The sequence below is a fragment of the Megalops cyprinoides genome, chromosome 17 (genome assembly GCF_013368585.1).
Source record: "Megalops cyprinoides isolate fMegCyp1 chromosome 17, fMegCyp1.pri, whole genome shotgun sequence".
Lineage (NCBI taxonomy): Eukaryota > Metazoa > Chordata > Actinopteri > Elopiformes > Megalopidae > Megalops > Megalops cyprinoides.
Window position 1 is genome coordinate 17708165 of NC_050599.1, and position 20254 is coordinate 17728418.

The window sequence follows — 20254 nt, forward strand, 5'->3', positions numbered from 1 at the left end:
ATATAGCACAGTGATACATGTCTTCACCTGAACAAAAATGAATGAATTCTATATTCTGAGCATGAAGCTGTGCTAACAGTCCCCCGAGACTGCTCAGGTCAAAGGAAAACATTTCCCCTGACTTTGACTGATGAAGATTTACTCTCTTTTTACCCTTTCAACAAAGGTCACGATATTGGATTTGGGACATTAATCCACACTGTGCCTCTTTTTCTGTGCTGTCATTTTTGAACAGAACACTAAGGCTCAGGAGGAGGGATACTCACTGAGGTATGGGGGTACCCGTCACACCCATGCAGGACACTACCCCCCCCCCCCCCCCCCCCCACACACACACACACACACACTGTGTGAAGGCCTAATGATCACCACGCTTTTCATCTCATTTCATTTTTTCTCCATACGAGCTGCTAAAATCACCTTGAGTCAGCATAAAACCACACATGCAGAAATCAATAGCCATCACCATTTTAATAGAAAAGGCAGTTTTCTGTAGAAGGTAGATTGCTGTAATGGTAAATTCCTCTTATCCCTAGCGTGACTGCCACTGTGTCCCCTGCTGTTCCCGAGCAGTAAAACACATACACAAAGACATACGCACACAAATGCGAGCCAAGCCTGCAAGCGTGCACTCGTGCAGGGACACACGCACACACACACACACACACACACACACGCGCGCACACACACACAGACACACACCCACCTCACAGGACGCTCCACTGTAGCCAGGAGGACAGTGACAAATCTCCACAGCTCTGGCTATCACATCTGTCCTGGGGAGCTCACTGGCCACCTCCAGGTTTACAGAGTGGAGCCTGGCCAAGGAAGAACAGCAAGAAAGTCACACATGTACTTTAGTACCGACCACCAGAAACATACACTGCACACAGACACCAAGATCACAGCTGTATCAAATGAATGTATCCTCAGTACAATGAAATAATGAGCAGTGACATATTCCATTCATCCCAATTCCTAACAGTATGCTCTGAATAGGAGTGTGTCAAATAAACTAAAATAAGGGCTGCTGAAAGTACTCTAGTACAGGAAGCAATCGCTTAGATTCAAGATAAATTCCACAAAACACACATATACATACTTTCTAATGGAATTTATGTTCATTAAATAGAGAATGTTAATCATTATTCATTAGCATGTTACTAAGCACTGCGGGGGAAATGTTTAGGGGAAATCGCCTGTGCTGTCAATAAGGAACGGCACACAATAGTCTGACGGGGACGCTGCATTGAAGGTGTCATGTTCCTGCGTACCTGTAGATGGCGACCTCCTCATTGCTGTAGGAGGCTCTGATGAGAAGGCTGGTCACATTAGAGAGAGCCATCATGAATTCCCTCTTGCTGACAGGCAAGGCTGTCTTCTGGTGTTGAAAATGATCAGGAAGCAGCACTATTCCCTTTGTGCTCTCTGTGAAGGGGTACACCTGCTGCCCAAACCGACTGTCAATCAATGTTATCCCATTGCCCTGCAAAGATGAAAAGCCAAAGGTGTTTTTATGTGAAAGACAGTGTCCATGTTGACTTATGGATTTCATTTTTTCAAGTTAAATTTTTTTTTTTTCAAGCACTTGTTTTTTCAAAATGCAGGGCTATGTTACCCATCAAATAATAGTGAAATAGTGAAAACATATTTTAAAAGAGAAAGACAAATAAATAACAGTCATTGACTCATGTTGGATGTTTAAAATGTAATTTATTCAAACTGGTGTGTGTGTGTGTGTGTGTGTGTGTGTGTGTGTGTGTGTGTGTGTGTGTGTGTGTTAACTGATTGAGTGGAACTGGTGACATCTAAAACTCATAAAGGTAAACTCGAAAGAGCAGAATCATCAGAGAAGATTATTGGATGTTTTTCAGCCAGCATGTTATTTACTGTTCCAGTGACTGCTGGGAAATTACGATTTATAGAAGCCAGCCACTTTATTTGCACTGAATTAATGGAGTGTACCCATGCAAAGCAGGGTTTAACCATCGATAATGACCTGTCATATATTCAGCAGCTTCCTACTCTTTGATGAGTGCTTTCCACAGAGGAATATCTCAATAAAAGCCCTTGGACTATACACCGATATTTGAATGCAACGCTATTTGACTGCAAGAGGGAGTGGCACTCTCTCAGAGGGTAAGTACAAGCACCAGTTAGAGCAAACCTTTAACCCTTGTGAAGCTTCACTATTTGTGTGCTAATTACAACTACAATAACACGCAAGTACCCCTGTAAGTGTTTGTTCTGAGAATGACTAATTTGCTTTTGGACAGTCAGCTGCCAGAACAATGTCTGAATCATTTCATAGCCATGATTAGCTTTACACAGTGCCAGGTGCTGCACTTCAGAAAAGATTCTAAGTTTGAGTGTCTTCTGAAAGGAGCAGACAGGAAGCAAAACACCAAAGATTTCTAAGGCTCCCAGACCTCTGGTTTCACATAAATTGGAGGACTATACATAAACATTATATGGCAGTTATGGCAGCATTATGACACATACCGTTTCCAGTCTAATCAAGCTCCCGGTAAGTGCTGCAACAACATTGTGAGCCCCATAAAATATTTACAACCTCTGAACATTTCGACAGATTACTTTCTGGCAGCACACCAACCTACTACCTTTTTGGCATCGGAGGGCTGAAGTCAGGATCTCAGTCCTCTGATAGCAGCCAGTCTTCCCAGGTCTCGCAGTGCCCTTTCTCCAGTGCCAGAAGGATGTTTTAGGAGACTGCCATTTTGTATCTGAGGGTTGTTTTTGATTTTGAGTGATATCACCTGGGAATCTGTCTTACCGTTCAGGCCCGAACGCTTGAGGGTACACAGGACATATCTCTCATATTTCCCTCACAGATAAATGTCAGCGCATCTTCCACCGGTGTTTATGTAAGCAAAGATGAAAACAACAACCGAGCTCCTTGTTCGGAATGAATCACTGATAAATGACACCTTCTCGTGTGATCTAGCCCTGGGCCCCAAGGCCTGGGAAAATTTGTGTATTACACATCGCTTCAAGGTCGATGACACTTCTCGGCTGCGCATCAGAAATGATTTATGGCGCTCAAAGAAATCCTTTAATTGATTCGCACACTGCATCGGCAAAGTTCTGTGAGCGACAATAAAACACACCAAGGTTCCAGAGAGGCCTGTTATTGACTGTTTCACGACTGAAGAGCAGAAAATTAACCGGTCCTTATGTCAAAGCAACATCCATTAGTGACGCCGGAACACAATTAATCATAGGAAATGGGCCGCTTACACAAGACAGAGTTTGGCCAGAAAACATTACATACAGTCTTGAATTTCTGCAAAGTACAGTTCACAAAGTTGCAAGCAAAGGCATCCCATAATGCTCTGCACTTGTTTCAGGAACATTAATTGCTCACATTTTCCTTAGTCTGCAATGAATGCACCTTTGTCAGGGATTATGTACAGAGGTATATCATCCGAAGACAGATTTCGGGGGGAGTAACTGGAAAGGAGAATTAGTGAGCTCCATTACCCAGCAGTCCAGTGCCTATACAGCACTTTCTGTATGTTACTGCATTAGGTATAATGTTTAAATGGAAAGAGGTTTTCAGTTTTTCATATTGAACCTGATATTTAAGATAGTATTCGTATCAGTCAGGCACATTGCTTTTTCAGAAGATATTAGGTAAATTCTAGCTTTTATTCTGTATTTCAGTTAAAATAACTAATTACTTAAATTTAATATTGACATAAGACTAAATGACATTTGTCATTTAATATGACATAAGCCATCCAGACCAGCCACGCTCACCATTTAGCTTATATTCTATAATGTAGCGAGACTCATAGTATCTATCTAGTAGTGTGTGGAAAAACATCTGTGTCAGGGTCTCTGCTTCCACTTTGTCTTGGTTAACTGTCCCCCGCATTTCTTACTAGTTTGTGTCAATGTGAAATTGATCTAATTTCCACCTATGCCTCCTTGTGGTCTGATGAAGTATATCTTTTAGAAAACCCCCTTGATTTATATTAAAATATTTGCGATATATCCCAGCATCTTATGTAATTTCTGCCACTTCAACACAGTGTGTACACTACATCCACACAGGTAATTTAGTACCTCCTGTAATTGAAGCCTGCCTTAAACTGTTACTGCTCACATGTAGAACTTCACATCTGGCCCAAGTCTGGATTCTTTTGAAATCTTCTTGAATCACATTGGTAACATATTAAGTTTATTTAACCCTTAAGTTTAATGTCATTAGAAAAAGTATATGGCTTCTCAGGTCCTCAACTCAAGACCTTTGAAATAAACGTAAAAAACAAAACCAAACAATGCTACCTTACTTTCATTTCTAATTTGATTGAAATTATTCCAATAGCAGTGCCCCATTAAGGAATCAGACCAGCAACATAAGGGTTAAAAGCCCTGTCCTCACCATTACACCACACTGCCACTGTATACACTGTGTTCTGTGGTTCAGAGACCCAAGGAAAACTACAAAAACATCCTAAAACTTCAGATAGCGTGCTGCATGCTGTCTTAATGATCCCTAAGTGAAATGCACACAGAGTCAACTCCATGTGTGGAGAAAATGGAAGCCCCCTGGGAGACCCGGCTTGCATGGAGTGTCCTCAAGTCCACTGTTACTGTCACAGTCCAACTTCCTCCTCGATATCCTTGTGTTCACATTCACTGTTACACACTGTTACTTTTAACTTCCTTATTGGTGTTCTCATATACTCTTTCACTGTCACATTCATGCCTCCTGCTCTAAAAATGGAACGGTCACTCATTGTTAACATTAAGCGTTGCTGTGGTGATTCAAAGGAATGTGTACACGGAATACAGATGGAGCACAGAACACTGCTAGACAGTGACGCTGACCCTGATGAAGATAATGACAGACAGATGTTCTGAAATTACCACAGGCACACATCCATGTGCAACAGCTGCAGACAAACTTCCCTCTAACCCAACCGGCTGAATTAGTCTGATGCGTCTGAGGTGAGCTTTGATCACTGTGATGCAGCTCATATTGCTTGGGATGGGAGCGGGCATGCAGATACTCAGAGAAAACTATAAATGATTTATTCAACAAACATTCAGGGCATTGAATGAGTCTAATTGGCACTGACATGTCACATGGAAAGCCTAAGCCAATCACAGTCAAAAGCATTTGAGCGTTCAATGCATGAGTAATATGCCTATTGTTTCTCTCAGGATGAGGTAGGATGTGGGCTTCTAGTGCAGTTCATTCCAATTTAAGACAGAGACAGTGCAGACTACAGACCTCAATGATGACATCCGGATGGATGGAAGCTCGGACAGCTTTATCCTTTCCTTCTGTGTCGTACGTGACTGTAAACACCAGCCGTCCTCCATAGGATACAAGCTGTAATCAAACAGAAGCATAAAAATCTTAATTTTACACACCCCAGTCAAGAACGCATCACACATATTTAATCAATCAAGTATCTTACCACTGAGGACATATTTTTACATTAATTTTTTACATTAAGTTTAGCCTAAGTTTACATTTAAGTCTACGTTAACTTAAGATAAGGTTAGGCTATGAGCAGAGACAATACCAAATCATCAGTGTCACAACTGATGTTCAGTGTTGCATGTAATGACTCTTACTATGTGTTGCTACATCATTTCTACTTTCAGCTTTTTTATGTGCAGTGTTGTAAGTCACTCTCAATAAGAGTGTCTGATAAATTACTAAATATAAATGTAAAATGTAGGTAGGGAATCAACATATGTAAAATACATTTAAAATTTGTATTTACATTTGTAAATACATTTAAAAATGTAAAAGCAACTGCCAGCACATACTGTATAGCTACTATGAAATTCTGCTGAAACATGAGTCACATTGTTTACATAAAATTGTGTTTGGATTCATTCTGAGGTAAATTAAGTGGGGAGTAGGGTATTCAGGTAACAGACATAATCACATTAATCACAGACTTCTGTTCCTTTTTAAGTAGATGTATTGCAGGTGTAACTATTAATGCATATAATAAGGCTTCCTATGATTACATTTCTGATAAGCATCAACCTCACTAATCCCAACCTGCTGACAGAAAAAAAAATCCATAAATGAAAAAAATGAAACATGACAAACACAGAAGCCATAATTACCATTATAATATTATGCTTAAAATTTGTTGGTATCCCATTGGTATTTATATTTCACGTACAATTTCACACTGTTATGGATCCACACTGATAAATATTGTTACTTGTTAGTTAAAAAAGTTATTAGCTTTTATTTTTATTTTATATACACTTAAAAATGAAAACTGATAAACCAAAAACAAACATCAATAAATAATAAATCCTAGCAAAGTGTACATTTGGACCCCTTATTGCTCCATCCGCATTTTTAAGTTCGGCATAGAAGCAGCAATTACATTTCTTTAAGCAAAGCATTAATTGCATCACTACTGATACATTTAGAAAGTCTGTAAAAACAAGACCTTAGATCTTGTTCATAAAGATACAGGAGCTGGTATGTGACAGCTGCTCCTTAAAATCCCTCCAAGTATAAAACCACCCACCACCCACAAACCTGTGAGTGAACCATCTGACATTACAAGCAATGTGTCATGCCAATTAAATGGCAGCTTTTACAGTACTTGCTGTAGTGCGCTCTATGAAAATGCCTGGATCTTTTTTTTCCCCCATAGACTAATTTTGCCAAAATTACTGCTACTTGCTTGCTGTCAATATGCAGTCTCACTCAGACTGTCCACAGAAACCACGATCGAAGAGTGTTCAACTGCATCCCAATATGAGGTCAACCATGACTCACTCAGCCCTTGAAGAGCTGAAAGCTTTACTGAAAGACTGTGATTCTGTAACTCGCTCCCACTATCTTTTGCTGAAAGTAAAAAGGGTAGGGGTTAGTTGTTGAACACAATTTCACTTCACAGGCTACTCTCAGCTGCTTTCAGTTTTTTTTTTTTATTATTCTTTTTTTTTTCCTTTAACTGTTTTTTTTTCCGCTGCACTCTTTCTACACTGTGTGTCCTGGCTGCATTGTGGTTTCCACGGCTCTCCAAACAAATCGAACATGTCTGAATTTTTGTTTTTCCTCACAAGGAGAGGCCCTCTCATCTGGGCTGTATTGAGCTGTGGAAGGCGCACTCCCGCTGTTCCTTACACACATAGCTCCAGGGCCACTGCACATTAAGGAATGGAGCCACGGCACGGACTGACCCAGGAGAACCTCAAACTGGCCCCTGGGGCAAGCATTGTCTCCTCTACACTCATCATCCTCCCCAAACAATCCAGCCACGGACACACTGCCACAAGGCTGACACAAATACACACACCACCAGCACCATGCTGACATACACACGCACACTCACCACCACAAGGCTGCCACACATACACAGACATTTACTTACCACTGCAAGGTTGATACACATACACACACAAACACCCTGCAATACTAATGCACATACACACAATCACAATTACTCAAAGTTCAAACCAGCACAATGCAGACACAAATACACACATTGCAGCAATTCTGAAACATATCCCCACAAACCCCACAATGCTGACATATATACACACATTCACATTCATGCAGAGTGCAAACTACTACAATGCTAATACAAACACACACACACACACATGCACACACACTCACACACATACACACACGCTGCCACAATGCTGACACATATACACACAAATCCCACAGTGCTGACACAGATACACATAATCTCACTCAGTTAGGGTTTCAAACCACCACAATACTAATATATACATGACCTGAGCCAGATCCACAACGGCACTCTCCTCTAGGGTTTGAACTTAATTCACCATGATTGTAAAACGGAACATCTTTGCTGGCACTGGAAATGTATGTATGGTTAGTTTTGTAATACTGGTAAATGTCTACATGTGCAGGCACATGAATTATGTGACAAGGATACACACTCCCTGGCAGGGTAAAGGTAAATTTTAGCGCGCGAGGCACCCTTGTTCTGTGCCACTTACCTCTGCTTGGACATGTCCTTTTTACCCTTACACAAACTATTGAATGGATAGCTCAAACAATGTGCTGAATGAGGTGTCTGCTGAATGCCATTTAATGTCATGACAACCTCTTCACTCAGATGAACTGTATTCAGCGCCGCAGTTTCAAGATACTTCACTCTCAGGGGGGAACAAAAGGCCTGAAGGTGAAGTGCATTTTGGGTAGGAGGAAATGTGCATTTCTCACCTCGGCAGTGTGCGTCAGTGTGCTTTCACCAGACCCAAGGAGCAGATAGGCTTCAAATTTACAGGATCAAAACACATTCTGTGAAATGTCCGTGCTCTCAAATGACTCATCCCCGCTTTAGCATAACCTTGTTCTTGTGCAAAATAAAATGCACCCAGATGATCACAACCAGAAAATTCATGATTATTTGAGCCTCGATAGCCAAACAACCCCTATTTGTTACATGAGCGTGTCGAGCTGCGGATTTAATAAAGACTCTATTGTATATTGCTAACTTCGTACATGCTTGGTGCTGTCAAACTCATGGGAGCCGTGCTTCCGCAAAGGAGCTATCCTAAACCAAATGTGCCCCTCAATGGTTTTGGATAACCAGCAGTGCAGGGCCCATTCTACAGGAAATGAGTGTCTGTTCTTCCTCTGGGCTTCTTAAAACAAGCCCTGCTTCATGACAAAGGGGCCCCGACCCACACACATCTGCTTCTCCTGTTACGAGCCCCCAGCTTATTTGTCTTCATTTCCAGGAGGCAACCAAGTTTGTTTTCCCTCTGGCCACCCACTCCTGGTCTACAAAGGAGCATTTCTCGCCGAAAAGTGATTCGGTTTAGCTTGTAACGAAAACATGCACATCTGTGGAACACTTCAAGTACTTCATCACGTGTCCTGGAATGCACAGATCTTGAACAAATGTTCCTGTCACACTTCCCTCTCTTTTTAATAGATCTGTAAGCTCGGCTCTGCGCTGCCTCCATCTTTCCACATGAGCCATTTTGGTCACTGTCACTGGTGAACAATAACATACAACAGTGAGCAGAATATCACCAATAACAGTAGGGGCATCAAAGAAATGGTAACATTGCTATCCATCTAAAACAAGGGCACCTTATATTAAGTTGCTTGGGCTATCATAAATGTCAGGGTGTAACACATAAGTATAGTATCTATACATTCTTGTGTTCCTCTGTAATATGATATTGTTTTTACATTGTTTTTTCACTTTGTATCACTGCATCATTTTCTTTACAGTATGTGCGAAGGATTAGCCTCCATCTGTCCCCAAAAATTGTGGTGACTTAAAAATGTGTAACAGCTGGTAACATGGTGATATTTTAAATGATGCAATAATTTAATTTAAATTTCCCATTCTGATGATTGCATGTGCAACACATTGGCCAGTGCTGTAACTCTGCAAATATATAGGCAGAGCTACATGAGTGATAAGTCCTCAGGATATATACAACGCCAAATATACCTTTAGAACTCACTCAAGGACACAAAACTAATTTCTTTCTGACCCACGGCACTTTAAAGTGATGATACATGTATAGTCTAAATTAAACATGGAAAAACTGTATCAGCAGAATCCTTTAAGAAAATCTGTTTGTGTGCGTGTGTGTCTGTGTGTGTGTGTGTGTGTGTGTGTGTGTGTGTGTGTGTATCCGAGTCTTCAGAGCTCATTACACATTAGAGCAGAAGAGCCTATTTATCCACAGCCCAGCAGAGTGGAGGCAATACGAGCTCAATCACGCCCCAGTGCTGCTGTGTGTGCAGTCAGGGACGTGCGAGAAGGGGGGACACATTAGCGTGGCCCCATCAGCATCCGAGAACCCACCCCCCAACCCCAGCCGAGCCCAGCCTGCTCAGAGTGGCGTGTGATGGGGGTGGGGGGCGGTGGGGGCGCCTGCACGAGCTCCTGCCGAGGAAGCCACTGTAAATATATTCGTTTGAGTAAAACAATCATCTGCGCGCTCCCATGCATATACCGAGCTCCGTGCGCTGTCAGCCTTGTCAATCTGGAGACGCGGGGTAATGGCCCTGCTTTTCAGGGGGAGCGTGATGGGGTGTGCACTCACACGGGCGCTTGCCGAGATGGGTTCATTTATCATCATAATAGTCTATTACCACTGATAGGTCACAACTCAGTGAGGAGGCAGGCGCTGTAATTGGTGCTATTCCTTTCACTTTGCCTGCCCAGGAAGGCAAGAGGCAGCCCTCAGCAGCCGACCGTCAATCAAAGTACGGAGATCTTTTGTCAAGAAAAAGTTAATCGGGAATTGTTTGCAAGTTTATTGGTCTTAGCATCTACTGTAAACCTTGCATAATGTGGGCCTCATGGAATAGAGGACCAGAATTCATCTCCAATATATTTTTCAATGAACAAAAAGCTACAGTGTAGGGAGGAAGTAATTAAGATCAGCTTTTTATGCATACAATGGTATACATGAAAATACAGCTCCACTGCTGGTAGGAACAGCTCATTATTGCCTTGTGATTTCACAGTCATCATGTATTTAAATGAGTGGTTATTCATGTGGACTATGATACAGTGTAGCTGAGTTCTAAAGGATTCATATTTATTTCTTCCATGTACCAAGCCTTCCATCAGAGGAAGAACAACATAACAGAAGATGACAAAACACAACACAAGAGCCCTCCCTGTAAGTCCCCTCCCACACACACACACACACACACACACACACACACACATACATCAATCTTCATACGCTCCTCCACCCCCTGACATATTGTGCAATGGCTCACATAATGAAACAGAGGCAGAAACGGACACAATCCTCAGCAGAAAAAAAAAGAAATACATTGATTTCTCGTTTTCATTAGGAAGTTGGCTGTCACTGTTAATGTACGTCTCAACAGCCATAATTTATGAGATGAAACATGGCACATAAGATGTACAGAGGTAATTGTGTTGGACTTTCAGCGTTACTGTAGCATGAGAAATTTTCTCCACTCTGGTGTCTGATCATTACACACATATCCTAACTGACTGCAACAGCCCAGCTTCCATTTGCTTCCTATTTGGACAGCATACAATACTCGTAACTGTTCCTTTTACACGTTTGGAAGACGAGCAAACATGCACCGCCTTCACGCCTGACGTGTATTGCCAGGAAAACAATTTCTGCATTAATCGACCCCATATATTTTATCCAGGGACACATTAAAGGATAGAAAACAACATGGAGGAATTAGGAGACAGCGAACAGCAGAAATATTTCACAAAGGCGAAACATCAATAACACTGTGAAGAACATGCTAAGGACTAAACTAACAGCCATTTAAAAACCCCTCAATTACTACCAAAGGAAAGAGATAACATGCATTCCACACATTAAAGAGAGCTTGGCAGCAACGTAGTCATGACAGTAATGTAATGTGTTTGTGCCCTATATATACCTGCCCAATAAACTGAACTAAATTAATGTGAGCAGGTATGTCAGCTGGATGCTCTGACCTTGTTGCCCAGGTACACAGCAGGTGCGCTCCAGTAGTAGGCTGCAGGCAGGTGTCTCCTTGCCTCCTGGTTGTTGATTCGGAGCTGCTGGGGCCCCGTCCTGCTAGGTGTGGGCCACACTCGGGCTGTGCGGTCCAGTCCGGTCAGGAACCACCCTGACATGGTCGTCACCTGAAGAGAAATGTGGCAATGGATGAACTAGCATCAGCCAAGTGTCTGCTACACACACATGCCCTTCCACTTCTCTGTGTGGGCTAATAGAAGGGTAAGACTCAGAATTGCTTTATTAAATTATACAATTTAGATAATCTACAGCAAAGAAAAACAGTAAAATGCAAATACAGAATTATTTCACAATATAGCTCACATAGATCCCACTGTTTCCCTGGATCTAATGCTGGGGATGTGCAACTGCAAGAAATGCAACACATCTCTTCTTGCAGAATATTGCTTTATGGATAAATACTTGATGTTTTGGTCTTCTGAACTTTCTCAGAGCATGACTTTCTTTTAGAGAGCCTTAATGCGCAGAAGTTCAGAAGTTTCACTCGTTTCTGAAGTGCCACATTCAGAGGTGTGTAGAAGGTCTTTAGGTTTTTCAGTAAACTACATTTCTTTAAAACACTGAATAATGACTTTCTCAGGCGTGTAAAGGTTTTCCTTTTTTACAGAGCAGCAACAGCATGTTGGTGGTGTGTTTGGGATGTCTACTCACTGACTTTCAGTCAGTGACAAAACGTCCAACACGATTATTCATTTTTTTTAATTAATCTTTTAATCTTTTGCAATTAATCACCACCCTAAATTTTGGGATATCTTTAAAGACCTTACATTTATTTATTGAACATCTACTAGCTCAATGGGAAGTGTTTACAGCAGTAAGGTTTCCTTTGTAACTTAACAATAAATTGTATGTCATGATTCCAACCTCCAGGCGATATTGTGTGTCACTATGTACCTATATATTCACGTAGATAAATTCAAACTGAAATAATTGCCACATTAATATTGATATAATGAAATGAGTGAGGTTTGTATCCCACTTGTTGTGATTAAATCCACAATGTGATCCATACTGCCACAGCATGCTGGAGTGTGGTGTAGTCGGCAACGGAATGGTGTAGGGGTAGTGAGCAGAGCTTGTAACCCGATGGATGTCATTTCGATTCCCAGGTGGGCCCGTGCTGTTGTACCCCCGGGGCAAGGTACTTACCCTACACTGACTCAGTAAAGTCCAGCTGTAAAAATGGATAATAGGTAACATGGATACACATAAAAATTGTTGCTATGGGTAGGAGCATCTGCTAAGTAACTGAAAAATAATTTAATGTAGGTATGAAAAAACTGGAAATTCTGAAGAAACTGCTTTTGTTTGCCCTGATCCATAAAAAGGCAGACATTGCTTTATTTTTTATGCTGTGGTTATCACTGCCATATTTAAACTGCCTGATGCACTTATATTTATACCTGAGTAGGTGTGTGCCATTCTCAGGTCTGTGTCCCCATAGTGATGGATGTCTGTGCTCCTGAAAACTCTGTACTGGCTTAGAGAAGTAATCTATAAACTTCTCTCAAGTGTTATAACCATGCTCTGTGGTACACTTTAAGTGAAATTACTTTGAAGTACTTTGCGTGAAATGTAAGTGAAACAAAACACAGATACAGTCAGAGACACAGTTACGGACACACAGGGACACACAGCCACAAACGGAAATGCATGCGCACACACACACACACACACACACACACACACATACACACACAATTACACTGAGAGCAGCAGTGATTAAAGCAAATGGTGATTTGAAGGGGAGAACTCAAGGTCAGGGTAATTACAGAGACAGACGCCAAGCTGCCTGTCAGACACAGTGTCTCAGTGTTCCCATAATCCAGTGCCACTCATCCCCCGCTCTCCTTACCCCACCCCTCTGTGTTTACCAACACCTACCCCTGCAGACTATTAACCTTTGACCTTTCCCAGCCTCATCCAACCACTTGTCTCCATGTGACAGAGAATAAATCAGCCTCCGCGGAGCTCCTCCAAGTCTGACAGGACCATTAGAGAGAGCAGCGCCGGATTTTAATGAACGCGCTGTTTCCATTTTCCCAAGTGAAGGAGTTAAACTGCGTAGAGTGCGGGAGGCACTAATGAGAGGTGGTCAGACTCAGCGCGTCTCTTACATTACTGTAAGTCCAGCGGGACTCTGAGCACTCGCTTCCCACACCCGAGCAGTAGCACTTCTCGCAACCACGGAGATTGTCACCACGGAGATTGTAGAAGCCCAGCTTGCAGCGGTCACAGTTGTCTCCTTGGACATTCTCCTGCAAGGGGAGGTGAGGGATGGAGAGGAGAGAGGAGAGAGGAGAGGACAAAGAAGAGGACAGAGACAGAAGAGAGGATACGGGGTCAGTCCAAAAAACATCCCAAATGATTAAGTCAAAAGAGCACTCAAAGACCAGAGAAAAATAGGTCGTAACAAAACGTATACATGGTGATCCTGACTACCCACTGCTCTGACTCTCCATAAAAGAATGCATTTACAGAAAGCCCTGTTTGATCTGCACAGCTGCACCAGCTACCTGAAAGAAAGCTTCATGTTGAATCTGTTATGCATTCCAGTTCTTCATGGGAAAATGTGCTTCCAAACTGGAATGCAGTGTTTTCCTTACTGAGCCCCTTCCTGACACTTCCAGGCTCTCCACAGTGTTGGGTCCAGGTTCACATGCATCCACGTAATAAAAATATTACCCTCCTATGTCAGGCTCCTTCAACTACAGCATTTTACTGATGTTCTGGAGTGCGCTCAGCAAGTATTATTTACTGACAGTAAATTATAGGGGCAATTACTATCTAAATCTTATGTTAACTACAGTGGCCACCTTGAGCAGAAGCTGCCTTTGGTTGAGCTCCATTGAGATTTCATCACGTGAAGCTAGAACACCCAAGCAATCATCTTAAGTAGAAACATAAAGCATATTTTTCTTTGTTTCAGCTAATACATTCTTACAATCATTAGTCGTTTAAGCAATGGATAAAAAAGCTACACTTCAGTTATTTTAACAATGTGTTTGAAAATGATTCTCTGCCCGAGTTTTAGTGAAACATGAGTCAGCTGGTGTTTCAGTCTGCAGAGAAATACAGGGCCTGATTTATGCGCATATGAACAATTAGAGAGAGCTGGCAAAGTTTAACCCTGTTAGCAGTATAATCACTGCATACTGCATAATTGCTTACCAAATAAACAAAATTAAATCATGTGCTATGACAGTAACCACTGTGCTGAAAAACATACAAGCTTGTTGATGCCAATAATAGTAATAGTAATAATAATAATCATAACTAGATTTGTCCTACTCCTGGAGGCACACTGTCCTGCATATCTTTTATCCATCCTTGCTCTACCTACTTGACTGAACTTACCAGTGGCACTTTTGATTAGCTGAGCACACCTGATTTAATCAAGCAGCAAGGATAGGTAGAAGATATGCAGGACAGTGTGCCTCCAGGAGTAGGGTTGAGAAACACTGTTTTACTACCCTGTGGGCTTTTAAGCAAGTCTATACCCGAGTGGTTTACATACACCTGAGCACTGTGTCTTCACTTGAATGATGTGGAGTTATGGGGTTGGTGTGCTGATGGGGACCGCAGTGTGTTGGCGCAGGGTGCAGGGTGCGTACCTTACAGGTGCAGGGCTGCACGCACGGGTCCTTGTTCAGACTGCCCTCCAGACTGCAGTTACAGCGGACGCAATGTGGAAACCCGCGGTACCCGAACGCGCACCTGTCGCACCTCTCGCCCGCGTAGCCCGGCTTGCAGCGGCAGGAGCCGGCGCTTAGATCTGCAAGGTGGCCGCACAGAGGAAGAAGGCGTGAGACAGGGTTTCCTGCACCTGGGGAGCTCTGAGGGCTGCGGGCGGGAACACTAAGGGTCCGCACCTCCTCGCGCCTGGGACTCGTCGGGGATGCAGGCTCTGTGCAGGGCGCCTCGGAGGTCGCACGTGCAGGGCCGGCAGGGGTCAGGCTCCTCCGGGCGCACCTGAAATGCAGAGGCAACATCTGCGATACGTCTGTGTAAACAAGACCCATTACAGCCGGGTGAGTCACTGCCATCGTATCGCACAAATCCGTCACCATTACTGGGAGCGCTGGAGACCGGGACGTACCCCGCTGGGCCTGAAGTATCCATCAATGCAGGACTGGCAGTTCACCCCCGCAGTGTTTCGGGAGCACCTGAGGCACACGCCGCCCCCCTCGTACTCCCCCTTCATGTTCAAACTCAGTTTCTGCTCTGCGATCGTTTGGTTGTAATAGCACTCGTCCGACTTGCCATGACAGTTACACTCTGAAAGCAAGGCAAAGACCTCCATAAGCCGGGAGGGCCCACGCTATCTAACACACACTAATTAATATGGATAGTTTAACTAAGGAACTTCTCCTCTGAAAACAAACAAGGCTAAAGAAAAGAAAACACTTTTTATGTAATGCAAGAGCAAACCATCTGGAAACACTAATAACATCACAGCGTTTCCCGTTGGCCGTACTGATAATGCTGGCTTACTTTCGCAGACATGCCGTGTGAGGAAAGTCCCAGCCATCCACGGCTTCTGGTTGTAACCAGGGCAACAGCGATCGCAGCTCTCTCCGCACGTGTTGTGCTCACATTCGCAGCTGAATTTCTGGCACAGGAATCAAGTGACAAAGGGTTAAAGGTCACCATCTCCAGAGGCACAACAGAGTTAGGTTTGCTTCCCTTGAGGCAAATGTAAGACATGAAAGCACTACTGTCAAAAATGCACATGTTCCATCATTTGTGCGCAAGTGTGCAGGATGATGGCCTTTAAATCTTAACACAATGCAATCATAAAACAAACCAAACACATTGAAATCTGCTTATAAGAATGATTATGGACCGTTAAATTGATTCTTAAAAGCAGAATTATACATGAAATGCCACTGTGCAAATGGCTGGAGCGGTGTAAGCTACAATGCCATGATGCAGTCACTGCTTGATTAGAGACCTGTCCGGGGTGACTGGTGTCATTTCAGTCATAGCTGTCTTGCCAGCATGTGCTCATTTTGCCCCTGTAATGATGTTCTCCCTGTCTTTAAGAATCTTAGACAGTGTAGACCACGGATTGCCCAATTTGTCGTTGCACCTGTTCAGTTTCAGAAGACTATGGTGAGAGTCAAGGAGGCAGGAAAAAACTGTATAGGCAGGTAAATTGCATAACTTTTTACACTTTATGTAATTTTATGTATTTTTAGAAAAAAAAATGTTTATTATTTAAGTACTAGGATAATTGATATAAGACACAAGATTCATTGTACTCAGATTCTGTTTTCATCCTCATTTCTTATGTACCATTGCACTAAACTGGGTATGGTATGACATACTACGATTAATTTCAAGATAATGTTATAAATGGATTGCCTGGGGACATTCAAACAGTTTTAGTATAGGAATGATGCCATCAAAGTTTTTCTACTCATTTTCTCCATCAATAATTCTCATAAACAGAGTATACACAGTGTGGAAAAAACAACTGAGAATCCATTTGCATGATTTTTTTTCAATTTTATTAATAAAACATGCATTGCATGAATTAAAGAGCTACTCTCATATGTCTGAAAACTTGACACTTATCTTGCATAGACTCTTTTTATAGGCTTTCAATTTGCAGTGATGTTTTTCAAGGTTGTTACCATAGTTGAAATGCTTTCACAAACCTTTGTCTCGTTGCTCAGGGGACAAGCTTTTGCATGTCCATAGCAGATGCACATCCCACCAACTGATATGTCCTTTATTGAATAGTAATACTGTAAATACACAAAGAAAAATGTCTGTCATTTGCTTTCATCATCATATTGGAAACATAAGTTAGAGATGGTGAAACTAACACATCGATAAGAAATAAATGTGATTACACGGAAGATCAGAAAAACACCTTCAAATTGTTCAAAATAATAAAATATTAGAATTTAAAATAAACTAAAATATTATATTATTGCTGCTCTAAGCTTCTGTGGAAAATTGCATCTACATCTGTAAAAAATCATTTTCATCATATTCAAGTCAATTCCAGAGAAGCTCATTGGTATTCAGCGTTAATCATAACAAGATCTAGACAACAAGAGCATTTTAATCTGCAGCTGTAGAATCAAAGGTCCCTTTTGCACAAATCTACCAAACAGCACTTTGTACAGCAATGAGAAATATCTCATGCAAAAAAAAGAGAAAAAATCTCAGCAATCTCTTTTTGAATTACCAAGAGTGCAAGAGCCTAGTCACTGATTAATCACTTAGGCCAGAGTCCACAGATGATAAAGTGGGTGTTTCTTAGAAATGAACAGATATCTTAATTTTCATTTTCAATTAGGACCCATCTGCCATCTTAGCAAAACACAATCAATGCTGCATTCACCGGTCTGTTTGATATGCAGTATTCACTGCTGTACTGTGATGTTGTGTTGGTGCATGGAGGGTGAGAATGCTGCATATCACACAGTATGCTTAGCAAGTATGTGTGCCTGTCAAGAATGTTCAAGCATGGCAGTATGGACAGCGTAATATATTTTGAAGTACCCGGATATCACACTATAATCACTGAAAAAAGAGCACATTGCCTACACACTATCCAGAAAGTTCTTTGCATTTTTAATCCCAGGATTCATTGCAAAATAAAAGGGGTGGAGCTTATCATCAGAGTGCAAAATAGCAAAAATGGCAAAAAATTAAACAGTCCATATACAAATTTAAGCAGCTAGGTAGCAAAAAAAAGCACAGTGTTTTTGGTTGGCTTTAGGTATTATGTATATGATCATTTGATGCACCGTCATGTAAGTTAATTTGGCAGTTGCAGTATTTTGTACACGAGCAAAAGTACAGATATACAGTACTGTATGTAGTTAGCTAGACAGCCTGGTTAGAGTAACCTAGGTTACACTATGTTGTTGAAGATATATTTATGATGCGGAAGGACATTCACAGTTGATGCATACTGTGTATGTGCTTACGTATTGATACTTACTAGAAGATTTAGTAGAGTGTGCTATGCAACATGGCAGTATGCTAGTATGCGACTTGGAACAAAGTCCAAGATGCCCTGGTGATGCTGCAACAAGCCAGTTCTCCGTTGTCATGACAATCAGAGGTACAAGACTCACCCGCCTGGTCACAATGGGGTCCAAATCCTGGGGGTCGTTGAACGCCAGGGTCATGAGGTCAGCGTTCAAGGTCCTGATTCGCTGGAATTGCAGGCGGATGTAGCGGGCGGAGGTGAAGTTCAGCAGAGTGGGGGAGGGGTCATCGGCACTGGGCCTGCCGTTGATCAGCGAGGTGTGAATCTGTGACCCACCCCAATCCCAACATACACGTTACATGACAAGAGCAAACCGCCTAACTACAGCAGCTGCATAAGAGGCTAACAGCAGACAGATGCCTTATCTATCTAGCCACCATCATGTGCACAGATCCACATTGAATCATGTGCGCAGTTCTGAATTATATTATGTGTAAAGATTTAAAGCACATGCCAACTTTTTTATTTAAGAGGACTGGAACTTAAAGGAAGCAAGCAACCAGCACCATAAAAAATTTGTAGCATCCATGTATAGACTGGAATGTAGTTTTAGCATATTTTCTGTATGTCTAAAGATGTACAAACATTACACATACTATAACTATTTCTTTAAATAATTTGATCTTATCTAAAGATTCCGCATTGACAGAGCACAGTGCTTTGTAACTGCATTACGAAGTGTTGATGGATTTTAATGAATACCTATATTAATAAATAACAAGATGACTTCACTGTGTCACTTCCCCGCAGGAACTTTTCCTCAGCTCTCTAAGGTTGTCAGAATTGTATTTATCTTTTTGCCTTTACCATGCAAATTTGGTGATAAAATCTCTATAGACTGTCTTGTTTATGCCTGTATTATTGGGGAAAAAAACCACTGGAGTGTGACTTTAATTACTTAACGTATAGTTTGCTTAGCTCGGTTTGAGGAGATAATTGAGCAGCATTTCAATCAGCCGTTTGCCGTGTTTTGACACATGCCTCCCACTCATTACTGTTTCTGAACGATCATAGTGAAAGGTTTCTGTCACCGGCACGGAGCCGCTGACAGACAGGCGGCTGTGTTTTTGCCGCGTGTGGGATTGAGATGCTGTGGAACAGAGCGGAGAGCCAGGGCTGTGAACCGTGTGGGAGATCTGCCTCATCTGCAGCCGAACTCCGCCGTTAATGAGAAAGACCGCTCGCCGCCACCGTTCTAATCTCGCCTAATTGTCAATTAAATCAAGTCATTTCAACACATGGCCTATGAAGGAGGCTTAGACCATTCCTGATAGGGTTTATGAGCGTGTCAGCACATGCGGGCATGAGAGTGCACGTGTGTATCTGTGTTCCTTCGTGTGTGCGTGCGTGTGTGTGCCAATGTGTCTCTGCATGTGTGACGATGAATATATATACAGTATATACACATACACACACACACACACACACACACACATACATTTATACATACATGAATGCACCTGTGTGTGAGTGTTTGCATGTGTGAACAGGGTAATGTAAGTGTCTCAAGCTATTTTATGTGAGGCATTTTACCATTTATTATTTTTTACGCAACCATGTTTGTAATTACCAACCCTACTTTAGGCTCCTCTCACTGCTCACTTCTCACAGTTGCACAGCGCTGGAAAGAGACGAAAGCAATCCTCTGATATACTCGCGAACAGCCAACGGCAATTTTTCACACTACAAGCCACCCTGTGAAAAATA

General features: G+C 42.1%; 1 protein-coding gene across 6 annotated transcripts in view; it reads right to left on the bottom strand.

Moving 5' to 3' along the window:
• The window catches only part of lama2 (laminin, alpha 2), a 102239-nt gene that overhangs the window by 51636 nt on the left and 30349 nt on the right, over window positions 1–20254 (bottom strand). For 5 of the 6 annotated variants that reach the window (XM_036549512.1, XM_036549511.1, XM_036549510.1 and 2 more), the window contains exons 1-9: window positions 16027–16096; window positions 15632–15810; window positions 15405–15504; window positions 15147–15307; window positions 13650–13790; window positions 11469–11639; window positions 5264–5365; window positions 1275–1486; window positions 707–818 (exon numbers count right to left, since the gene is read on the bottom strand). In XM_036549512.1, the coding sequence (XP_036405405.1) occupies window positions 707–818; window positions 1275–1486; window positions 5264–5365; window positions 11469–11639; window positions 13650–13790; window positions 15147–15307; window positions 15405–15504; window positions 15632–15810; window positions 16027–16063 (1215 nt within the window). In that variant the 5' untranslated portion in view covers window positions 16064–16096. Of the gene's footprint in view, window positions 1–706; window positions 819–1274; window positions 1487–5263; window positions 5366–11468; window positions 11640–13649; window positions 13791–15146; window positions 15308–15404; window positions 15505–15631; window positions 15811–16026; window positions 16145–17195; window positions 17286–18632; window positions 18813–20254 lie in introns of those variants that run through there. The other variant, XM_036549514.1, reaches the window with a different exon arrangement.